This window comes from Ictalurus punctatus, chromosome 27, assembly GCF_001660625.3.
Source record: "Ictalurus punctatus breed USDA103 chromosome 27, Coco_2.0, whole genome shotgun sequence".
Lineage (NCBI taxonomy): Eukaryota > Metazoa > Chordata > Actinopteri > Siluriformes > Ictaluridae > Ictalurus > Ictalurus punctatus.
The window spans coordinates 9,764,270-9,776,823 of NC_030442.2; the positions used below are offsets into that span (position 1 = coordinate 9,764,270).

Here is a 12,554-nt window from a genome sequence, read left to right on the forward strand (position 1 = left end):
TTTGAAAGAAGATCAGGTGAAAGTTTCTTTCATTCATTCATTCATTTCATTAACTGCTTCATCCTAGCCAGAGTTGCTGTGTTTTTGGAGCCTAACCCAGGAACACTGGGCATGAGCTACAGTTGAGGTCATAAGTTTACATACATCTTGCAAAATTTTATTTAGTACTGCCCTTCAGACGCTACATAGGTTATTTACATGTTTCCCATAAGACAAAATAATTACAATTTACACCGATAATCCTGTTCAAAAGTTAGCACCCCCCTGGCTCTTAATGTTTCGTGTTGCCTTCTTGAGTATCAGTGAATGTTTGGAACTTTTATAATTGTTGTGTACGAGTCCCTCAGTTGTCCTCAGTGTGAAAAGATGGATCTCAAGATCATATAGCCACTGCTGGAAAGGGGTTACAGATGCTGGAAAAGCAAAGAATGTACAGGACCTGGAGGATTTTTCTGAAGAACAGTGGGCAGTTTAACTGCTTGGGACAAACAAGGGACTCGTGAACAACTATCACAAAACGTAAAAACAGTCATTGATCAACCAGGTAACACACACAGTGTTAAGAATCAAGCGTATGTAAACTTTTTAACTGGTTCATTTGTATGCAAATTCAGATATTATTGTGTCTTGTGGACTATATGTAAACATCTGTTACGTGAAATATCACTACAGAACTAAATAAAAAACAAAATGCAATTTTTATGATCCCTCTTATTTATTTATTTATTTATTTATTTACATGATTAACATTTTGCAGATTTTGCTAGGTGTATGTAAACTTATGAACTGTAGGTCGACACCCTAGAAGGGATGACAGTCCATTGCAGGGCACCATGCACATACGTGTTCAGGGACAATTTGACAAAATGTTTCTTGGAAGTGTGTCCAAAACGATCAAGCTGTGCAATTCCATTTGCAATGACACCACTAGAACAAAGAATCATTTCTTCGAGGGGATATACCGTATATCTTCTAGAAGATTGCTGAAGCAAACTGAAACCAGGATGTTGTAACAAGAAAACATCACCATGTATCCTAGCACCTTATTACATGAAACAGCTCCATATCAAAAATGAAAGCCTACTTTTAAGGCAAGTGTAAACATTTCCAGCAGTACGCACTCCAGCTCTTTTGTGATGATGCTATAACAGGTTTATACGGGCATTTTGTGCTTCAGGAGCAGTGCAACAACACAAAGCAACAGCCATAGCAAGAGTCTAAAGCATCTTTGTATGACGATTTCACTCTCACAAAACTCTCTGTATAAATAAAGGAACAGCAGGTCATCAGCTTTATAGGGCGCACACACACACACAAACACACACACACGTCTTTACATTAACTTTATCTTTAGACACCCGTTCTCTCCATGGTTGAAGATTTTTGTTCAAGCGATCAAAAATGAGTGTGCTCCTCCTCCTGCAAGTATACATTACATGTAAAAATAAATAAATAAATATTATATATAACATATCTAGTAATATTCGTAATTCATGTGAACATAGAACAACAAATAAACGCTTTCTTACCTTATCATATTTACAGATGATCTGTGCACGTTCCTCAGCTATCAGCACCTCTATATCCTTCTTCATGTCAATATCTGAAAACACATACCACATCTATGACTTATAAAGGTTTCATTAAAACGTTCAAAAATCTGGTGAGGACACACACAAAACAGTTTCAGGTATTATGTACACCACCTTCCTGAGATGATGGGGAAAGTGAACGCTTATCCAAATGAAGTGAATTATCTAGAGTACATGGTAAATAGTAAATGTAAAGTGTTTAATCTAAATCCATTTTATATACACTGGGTATAAACATAGCACCGGCTTCATCTCTATGTGTTTAGATTTGACGTAGGTTCCTTGAGATGAAAGAATGCTTTATTTGAATTAAGAGATTAAGAGTCTGAATTCATTTATACGTTATTATATAAGGGAAATAATGATTAAAATAAGTTTTATAGTCTATTTATTTGCTTCAGTTTAAGCTTAATATAATACAAGAAGTTTATTATTGGGTAGGCAGTAGGGCTGTGACATATCGTATCGTCCATGATATACCGGGACAATTCTTCCTTGATAAGAATTTGTCATCCCACGATATTGACGATATAGTTGCTGACGCAGAATGAGAACAAGCAAGACGGGACCCTAGACGATGAAGAAGAATTAATCCCTAAATACAGGAGCTTCCTCCGTAATATGTATGAAAGTGGTTCACTTTTATACATTTCCATTTGTTTTTCCTGGGGTTAGATTATCAATCCTGTGAATATTGGTGTTTGCATGTTCACTGGAATTTTAATATGTGAATCAAATTCATATTCAATCTTTTAGCCTACTTAATTGGTATAGTTTAGTATTTGATGATGGTCAGGATTCAGTTTGAAGTTTTCTGGATCAATGTCTGTATGGTGATGTGACTCGTGGCCAATGTTGAACGTTACTATTTTCATATCATTTTTATCGAAAAAATACCATGAAATATTGTGATATAGTTTCATGTCTACACCTTTCGTATTCCAGTATTCTTCACATACTCTTCACGCAATGATACACCCAACACGGGCAAAATTTTGTACTGACTGAAGAAACATTTTACAATTTTGAAATGATGGCATTTCAAATCACTGTGAAATTTTATAGCATCATTATCAATACATTATACCATGCTATGATTTACATATATTTTCATCCTGTTCAGTAGAATCCAGAGACTTTCCAGGGAACACTGGGCACAAGGTGGGAATCAGCACACACACACACACACACACACACACACACACACACACACACACACACACACACACACACACACACAAAACTCACAATTTAGCATAGCCAGTTCTAATGCCATGTATTTTGAAGGTGGGAGGAAACCAGAGAACACAAGGAGAATATTACGCTCCACCGAGACTGTAAACCGAGCTCAGCATCGAACCAGGAACTCTGCAGTCATGAGATGCCGCAGTACTCGATGTACCACAAGTGACACTATTCTATAATTTACATTCCAATCAAATTATAGTATTGGAGCTCAGTTTCACTTGCATTCACACCACACTTCTGTGCATGACTCAAATTCAACAGTATGAAAAATTCCTATCAATAGTCCGTTTCTGTAAGTTTCACCTGTTAGTAGTTACTGAATAATATGTATGATTATATTAAGATTATTAAACGAACAATAAGCTATGGTTAAACGCCATCTAACACATCAGGGTTTTTTTGGTTGGGGAAAACTGATTTTAACAGACTTTTAAAAGACGAGTCATAGCATTTAGTAGTTTATCAGAAAACGTAAATAAATTTACTCCGAATTTCATATCTTTGAAAACACGCCTGCCCATTTTTAGAAATCAAGTAGCATATTTTAAAAAGTGCTACACCTGGAAAACAGTTTGTAATGAGATTATCTGCAGTATAGCATGATGGTAGCTGTACAATTTGCTGGTAAAAAGTTACTATTTGTAGAGAACTTACACGCATATCCATTGAACCCTGGAGAGTTAATCTGTGTTCTAGTGGACATTAACTGACCAAAACGTTACTAATGTTATGAGGTCTGTTTTAGAAATTCGAAGGCTGTCTCTTTTCAGCCTGAGAAATATTAGCCTCCTGGGAACTTCAGGCCCTGGAGCTAACAAGAGCTCATGCCAAGCTTCAGCTCTGAGTGTGCTGACTCCGTCCCCTTTCCTCTGGGCCACAGACATCTGCAGCACATACACAAACACAGAAATAGAATCCAGCACCCACACTGGGCATGACACACTGCTACGTTAAGCAATCATGGCAAAACTGAGCCCTGTCTGTCTTCTGCACAGATAGACACAGATAAACCATCACTGGAATCTTCCTAGCGTATCTTGCATCCCAACTGGCATACTTATACTATGGGCTAAAAGTATGCACTCTTTTTGTAAAGAAAAAGTACATACTTTTGAGTGTGTATTAAAAGAGTATGGAAGTACTGGGACATACTAACACGTCATGTATTGGAAGAGAATGCTTTTGCCCGCAAGAGAACACTGTCACCATAAACAAACTCCACACTGCATTTCAGCTTTTCTTCATTCATTATTCCTTATATAATTTATGCTATACAATTTAATTTATCATTCCCTTGATTTAGATTTCATTTACACTTCTCTAAAATGCATCCTTGATTTTAGTGGGGAAAAAAACACATTAAAAAAAAAAAAACTTTGTTCCCCCCCGCACAAGGAGTTGTGAGCAAGATTAGCTGCAAAAGTGTCCACGGATCCACGCTTCGAAGATCTACTGGTAATAGCAGACCATCAGGGCACCTTTGCGATACTCATTTCAACATACTAAATCTCACTAAATCACACTAAATCTCTTCTCGGATACTATTTAGTACGGATAGTATGCCAATTGGGACACAGGGATTCTGAATGTTGCAAAGTATTGACACTGGAGACTCCTTCCATAAATATTAAATAAGCTTAAATCACCATATCAATCATGAGTGAATGAGATGTTATAACATATTACAAGCAGCTCAGTATTATAAACCTGTAATCTGAATTACAGCAAATCAGAGCTGCTGATATACAACGTTAATAAATACCTTCTGACAAATTAGAACAGAGAATTTAACAGGACTGTGTTATGAAGACAAATATAAGATACAGTGGATTCGTGAAATGTGCTGTGAAAAAATATTTATCCTGATTCACTTTTTAAAAAATTTTCACAAATGATCCTGATTTCATACTAAACAGTTTTAGATCTTCAAATGAAATACAACATAGAAAAACGGCACAGTGTGTTTACTTAGGTTGCCTTTGTTTTTTCTTTCTTTACTTTTATTGAAGCAAAAATGGTTATCCAACACCTATCACCAATGGTTGATCACCAGTGGTTTGTCTTAGGGAGTGCAGGTGGAAACTGTCTCATTTAAGCCTTTCATATCTAGTGTCTGGTGTTCCCTTTGCTATTGAGGTGTGTGGTGTCATCATGCCAAGATCTAAAGAGTTCTGCAAGGCCTTCAGAAAAAAGGTTTTAGATGCCTATGAGTTTGGCAAGGGATTTAAAAACATCTCCAAATTATTTGAAATACATCATTCCACTGTAAGGAAAATAATCTGTGTGCAGATTTCTACCAATTTGTCCAGGACTGGCCGTCCCAGCAAATTCAGCCCAAGAGCAGACAGTCTGTTGCAAAAAAAGTCTCCAAGAACCCCAAGATTTCATCACAGGATCTGAAAGTAAGCATTGCAACTGTTGGTGTCAAAGTAGATGCTTCTGCAATCAGAAAGACTGCACAAATTTGACCTGCATGTGAGGCATGCTACTGTAGGAAAATGCCTTTGCAAGACTACAGTTTCCCAATGAGCATATAGGCAAAGTCCAGGCCTTTTGGAATAATGTGCTCTGGACAGACGAATCAAAGATAGAGTTGTTTGGCCACAGTAACAGTAGACATGTTTGGTTCAGACCAAAGACAGCTTTTCAGGAAAGGCACCTCATACCAACTGTGAAGAACATTGGTGGAAATGTTAAGGTTTGGGGTTGCTTCACTGCCTCAGGGACTGGACGGCTTGCATTCATTGATTCATCTATGTATTCTGCATCATATCAAAGAGTGCTTGGAGATAACGTGAGGCCATCTGCCCGAAAGTTGAAGTTATAAATGAAGGATAATGATCCTAAACACACTAGCAAATCCAACAAGGAATGGATCAAAAAGAAGAAATGGAGGTTTATGGCACGGCCTAATCAAATCCCATTGAAATTTTCTGGGGGGGATTTGAAACGGGCAGTATATGCAAGAAACTTCTCAAACATCTTGCAACTGAAAGAATATTGCATGGAAGAGTAGACAAAAATTCCAGCAGGCCTAGTGGACAATTATGCAAAATGCCTACAAGTTATTTCTGCTAAAGGGGGAAATACTAGCTTCTGAGGTCAAGGGTGTACTTTTTCCACAGAAGAATATCTGAATAAATGTTTGAAAAAGCTAATTTTCCTTGTGGTTTTGTTCAAGTATATCAACTTTATTAATAGGCCCTGTTTTAAAGATAACAACTCCATGGAAAGTCAACAATTTCCATGGGTGTAGACTGTATATAGTACCACTTGCACAGTTGACAGTTGTTTCTGTCATGTGTGCTTACAAGCAGTTCTTACCATGTGTCAGTTGTTGCAGCACAGACCCTGTACACAGACCTCCACACACAAATGCATGCTGCTGTTGTTTTACCAAAGCAACTGTTTTAAAATTCCCCGTAACTTTAATTTCTTTCCCCTTTCACTAAGAGCTTTCTCCAATTTTCACTGCTCGTAGAAAGCTTGTGTTTCTGTGAATAAGCAGTTCACCAATGTGCCAGGCAGCCAAAGTGTAAGGGTTCAGTGCACAAAATATATTCATCCTCACAGACCAATATTTTGTAATGAAATTCAATTGAGAATCTGTGGCAAGACTTGATAATTGCTGTTCACTAATGGACTCTGACAGATCCTGAGCAATTTTGCCAAAAATATTAGAATCCAGATGTGCAAAGCTGACATGTAGTAGAAGACTTGGAGTCAGTTGGTGGTTGGAGCCAAAGGTGGATCTACCAAATATTGACCCAGGTTGAAAATTTATGAAGCCAAGAATTTTCTGGGTTTTTTTAAAAAGTATTTTGCACCTTCAAATATTGACATATTGTGAAAATCAAATGGCAAATATCCCAATTAAGTCCATTTCAATTCCAGGTTCACAACAAAATGTGGAAAAGTTAAATGAAGTTAAATATTAAGGCACTGTATACTGTAAATATCGAGCACACAGCCAAATCAGACTAAGACTTCTTTGTAAAAGCCACACACTTAACTGCACAATTGCATACTTGTTCCTTCAACATCGAACAGATGGGGGGATAAAAAAGGCCAAGGGTTCACATGAAACAGTCTGGTGCCTTTTACGAGTGATGTAAAGGACACCATGTACAAAGCCCTCTCCTTTGTATCCTTCCATCCTCACTGGATCTGGTCCCACTGGCATAGCCAGTTACGTCCCTGTTTCAACAGGAGTGTGTAAATGTGAGCATGCTATGAATGAATCAGATGGGCTCATTCATAGATTTTGTTCATCTAAGCATTCATCTACATTAACCGTTTTAGCTTGGTCAGGTCATGGTGGATCCAAAACAAATACTGGGAACACTGGGTGTGAGGTGAAAATACATCCTAGATACATCCTGGCCACCATGCACACACACGTTCACACCTAGGGGCAATTTAGCATAGCCAATACACCTATTGCCATGTTTTTGAGAGGTGAGAGGAAACTGGAGAACTAGGAAGAAACCCATGTAGAGAGAACATGCAAACAACTTCAAGCAGACAGTAACCAAAGCTCAGGATCAAATCAGGAACCATGGAGCTGTCAAATGAGAACCCTACCTGCTGCACCACCAAATTTGAACCATTTGCTCAAAATAACATAACGATTAGAATGTTTTTGACACTTCTACAGCAATAGCAATATATTTAACAATAGAGTTATAAGATTAGGACTGGTTGAGGCATCATCTTAGGATATAGGATTTCATTCTTTTATAGTTCAGGATTCATTTTCCTCATTCATGTTCTACCTAAAATTAAGCAAGCTCAACTGGTTACAGATTTTTTGAGCAGCCTCTTTAATTTATACGTTCCCTACATACATGCTAAAGCTTCTAAATCTGTACTGAGGATAAAAGACTTTAATCTGGCACTACATTGGAAAAAACATTCAACATCTGGGTTAAACTACTTTATAAGAAGCATTGGACTAGAAGTCTAAAGGATGTCATTCCAAACCTGGCAAGGAGGATTACAGTATACTGGAAGACATTCAAGAAAGCTTTAATTCCACTCATATCAATATCACAAATGCCTGGAGATGGTATAATTTCAGAATCAGTCTGACAGAATACTGAAATAAGGCTTGAGTGAAAGCATGTTAAATTGTTACATTTCTGTGGTTATTGGATTCACTAGAAAAATGACTGATTTACATTTGAAATTACTCTCTAAGAATTAGAAAGCTGACTATAGTACAGTGATGTGAGAATAAGTTTAAAATAAGCGTTCCTAACTTGAGGTTTTAACCACTGAATGGTTCTTTAGATTTTAGGAGCAACTGTTACTAAACTCTGTAAAGGTGGAAAAGCTTTGAGACTCAGCAAATCAAGGCTAGGATTTAATTTTGTAGCACTGTTGAAGAAAGAGAAGTTTAGCCTCCAGCAACCACATAAGTTAGTCACCTAACCGTGTTTATCCTCCAAGCTAGCTAGGAAAAATTGGGGGGAAAATGCGATTTGATCCATGTGTATAACCATGTAGTTTGTAATTGAGTAATTAGCTGGAGCAGTGGTCAATCTTTTTGGTGGCAAGAGAGTATTGAAATGTTAGTTAAATATTAAAATGTTTACAGTTTCATCTACAGAAAATACTATTGTTAATATTCAAATCGCACCACAATTACATCTACACCTCATGCATGTGCATTTCAGAGTCAGTTAGGAACAATGCCTTCTTGGCCAGTCCACTCACCAATCCTGAAAAAAAAAAATCCTAGAAGCAGCCAGTGGAGTTGTGGCTGTATCACTGTAGTAATGTGTCTTGCATTCATAACCGCAATCCTTCAGGTTCAAAACCCTTCTCAATAAACACAAATTAAATATGACTGAATGTTGGAAATCTACAGCTTCTGGTATGTCTGGTCTTCTTCTGTATTTTGCAACATCTCAGACATGGCATGTTGGTATAGGGTTTAGTAGCAGTGGTAGGTCAGTGGTTAAGATAGTGGATTCCTGATTAGAAGGTTGTGAGTTCAAATACCAGCACTACCAATCTGCCACTGTTGGGCCCTTGAACAAGGCAACCTTCATAAAATGAGATAAAATGTAAGTCGCTCTGGATAAGCATGCCTGCAAAATGCCATAAAAAAGCTCTAAATGTAGGGCATTTGAGTGAGTTTCCCAGCATGATGGGTGTTTCTGGAAAGCCAATAAATGACCTGATGTCCTTCAGTCATCATTAAATAGGTAAGGTTTTGGTGCAGTACGGCTTGCAATGTAAAACAAAGTTCCTTTTCACCATTATTGGTGCATTATTAGTAATCAGCATTATTTCTGATTGAATGAGCTGACTTGACGTAGGTTCCCCAAAGACGGTAGAGGAGGAGCTTTGTAATGAGCACACTAATGCCTAATGGCATATTGCATTTGAAATCGCATACTGTCACAGCACCTACTGCATTCGATTCAGTGCCTACTGCTTGGCTGTTGATACAGTACATACTGATCAGTATAAGCAGTAAGCATGAATACAATCTGGACGTACTACTCGGCGTGGATTCTGACAGGTCTTCCGTGCCAGTCCCGTTGCAATATGGGATAGTGCAGTATCCACAGTGTCCAGTTGTTCCATACTGCAGAATTGAGGTGGAAGCAGTAGGTCATCCAGGGATTTCTCACCTACTGTTTTATGAATATGGAGAATTCGGACATATGTTTCCTTTGGCATACTGCTTTTCGCCTACTATGTAGTAGGGTAGTAGAGATATTCGGATGCAGCGTGTTTATTTAATGCCTAGTGGCATTATCTTAATCTCTGGTGGTGATTAGAAAACGCCATTTTTAAACTTATAATGGAGTAATGATGCAAGCAAATAATGACATTTGGCTTTCCATAAAATCTGTTTTGTTTTGAGTTCACAACCATGTGATTCTGTTCCTGTTCTAGTCCTGTTTCTGTCCCCTGTCCTGATCTTGGTTGAGTACCCTAATGTGTTCACCTGTTCTGGTTTAAGCCTTTGATTAATTATCTATGTATGCCATCTTGTTATTGTCCCTTGTTGTGAAATCTTATTATGCATTTACTCTCGTTAAGTCCAAGATCCCCATATGGACCTCTGTCAATGATTCTTGGATTTCCCCTAATAAAACATTTTCAGTTGTCATCATTACTCATCATCATGACTTCTAGGGAATGTTTTAGCTGAGACAAGAACAAACTAAAGAACCTCAAATTCACTTACCGTGTGTTTGCACTCTCATGTAGTAACATACACGCTTTATGCTACGATAAACAGCAATAGTGTTTTAGAGATTTTGCTGCAATCAATCAATTAGGTCAGATTTGTCTTGAAATTGTGTACATTTAGAACATGCTTTTTTACAAAGCAATTTCTTGTGAGCAGACTAGCACAAGTCTCTGTTCTATTGGCTTACAAATATTCAGAGATCATCTGTGCCCCATGCTATTTGCACACATCCACCAAAATATCCAGCTTCCCCCTTCCCCCAGGAAAGGTCAGATCTGAGACATGCATCACTAGCACTTTGCACTGGAAGCCATTAACAAGGCCAGTGCGGATGTTTTTAAGAACAGACTGAGAACTGTTTGACTGATGGCAGACGACTGAGGCCCTGATACAAAGGGCAAGAGAAGTCTGCACTGAAGACTAGAGGACACTCCGCTGTTGTCTTTGAACCTCAGACGCCCTGCAGTCGCCCATGCTGCAGAAAAAAGAGAACTGTGGTTACATGTGGAAACTATCTGCTTTTCAGAATACAGATCCCTGGGTTCATCTGTCTTTGAGGCAGCAAAAGCAATGGGAAAGTGGAAACTGAAAAGCTGTGGTTTTGCATCTCCACTGCTCCTCCTATTGCATGCTTCACCATTTGCCTCAGACAAGACAGAGTATGAGAAATAGAGACAGAGAAAACAAAAAAGTGCAAAGTCAGGCTTTATAATTGTACTAATGAATGCATACTACGTCAACATATCAGAATTTTTGGTGCCGTTATGCACCATACATTTCATATGAATCTGTCTTGTGTATTCTGAGGTATACACTGCTGGGTAAATCCTACAGTATGGGATACATCTTGATATACTATGGGGTCAATCCTATATACTGCCTGTACACAATGGAATAAATATCTTTATATTCTAAGAGCTTTTTACTATTGGGTAAATTCTACCTATATACTAGGGGATAAAGCTATATGTTATCGGGTAAATACATGCATGTTAAAATCTACATTTTTATACACTATAAATTTCAAATCTACAGTACACTGAGATAAAAACCCTGCAACAAATCCACCAGTCAGATGACTGTGCTTCATAGTTACATTATATTCATAGTTACATTGCACGTAAGGTAGTTATATTTGATCGTATGTGTTTAATCAAACAATCTCACTTCGTCATAAACAACATACTCAGTTAGACAGTGAACAGTGGTAGTATGAAAACAATAGTGTTTAGAGGCACAAATACTATTAAGAGCAGACAATTAAAAAAAACTGATAGCATTTTGCTGTCCATCAAGCTATCAACAAGACAAAGCTTGGTCACACTATTCGGATTGTATGAGCCACTTTTCCTAACTGGAACTGTAAGAAAGGGACTGTATTATTAGAAAGGTGGATCTGCCATAGATCGTCCCATGCATTAAGTGGCTACTTTTTCCCCCTTTCCAAGGCAGAATACCCCGAGTCAACAAAAATGAATTTCTTTATTTTACTGTTTACGTCAGCGTTACCTTTTATGCTCAATATGACCTCAGTCACCATCAGACGGGGGCGTAGTCGTCAAGTAACGGCAGAAAAAAATGTGCGACCCAAATCCTCTAAGGCATGGGAGGATTTTATATTAAATGCCGTGAAGACTGTAACCTTCAAACTTTAAAAATCTGAGCTTGTGTAGCAGGGAAGCATGACAGTTATGTACAAGAACAAACATGTTTATATCCAAAATGCTTCACTGTGTGCAAGGGGTTAGGAAAATTGGTGAGAACTGCTTAAAAGGTTTAGTTTACTTCAACTTTATTGTCATTATATGCTGTATTTTTGCACGCTTGCAGTGTAAATTCTGTTGTTAATTATAACGGGAGCTATTTGTAACAAGCCCACTTTGCTCCTCACATACAATGTAGATAAACGGTGATAAACTGTGGTGGTACAAGTAAGATCTGTAATGTCTAATTAAAAAGCTACGATCAAAGTAAACATAAGTAAAACTATATGGCAGTGAGTAACCGTGAGGTTATTTATTTATTTATTATTAATTTAGGACTGTAGTTTAATCATCAGTGCTGTTCCAGTCAACTGGAAATGTTATGAATCAACCTGGAATTGTCTCAACGCACTGTGAAGAGGATGGTTCAATTGGCCAAAAAACCTCCAAGGATCACAGCTGGAGAACTGCAGAAGTTAGTTGCATCTTGGGGTCAGAAAATCTCCAAAACTACAATCCAAAGTCACCTACATCACCACAAGTTGTTTGGAAGGGTTTCAAGAAAAAAGCCTCTACTCTCATCCAAAAACAAACTCAAGCATCTTCAGTTTGCCAGACACTACTGGAATTTCAAATGGGATCGGGTTCTATGGTCAGATGAAAAAAAATAGAGTTTTTTGGTAATAAACACCAGAGGTGGTTTTGGCGCACACACAGAGGTAGCCATATGGGAAAGTACCTCATGCCCATGGTTAAATATGGTGGTGGCTCTTTAATGTTTTCAGGCTGTTTTTCTGC

General features: G+C 37.9%; 1 protein-coding gene across 5 annotated transcripts in view; it reads right to left on the reverse strand.

Moving 5' to 3' along the window:
• The window catches only part of si:ch211-288d18.1 (USP6 N-terminal-like protein), a 39,340-nt gene that overhangs the window by 18,681 nt on the left and 8,105 nt on the right, over positions 1-12,554 (reverse strand). For 2 of the 5 annotated variants that reach the window (XM_017458431.3, XM_017458432.3), the window contains exon 2: positions 1,530-1,603. In XM_017458431.3, the coding sequence (XP_017313920.1) occupies positions 1,530-1,595 (66 nt within the window). In that variant the 5' untranslated portion in view covers positions 1,596-1,603. Of the gene's footprint in view, positions 1-1,337; positions 1,420-1,529; positions 1,604-3,494; positions 4,012-12,554 lie in introns of those variants that run through there. The other 3 variants (XM_047151641.2, XM_047151640.2, XM_047151639.2) reach the window with 3 other exon arrangements.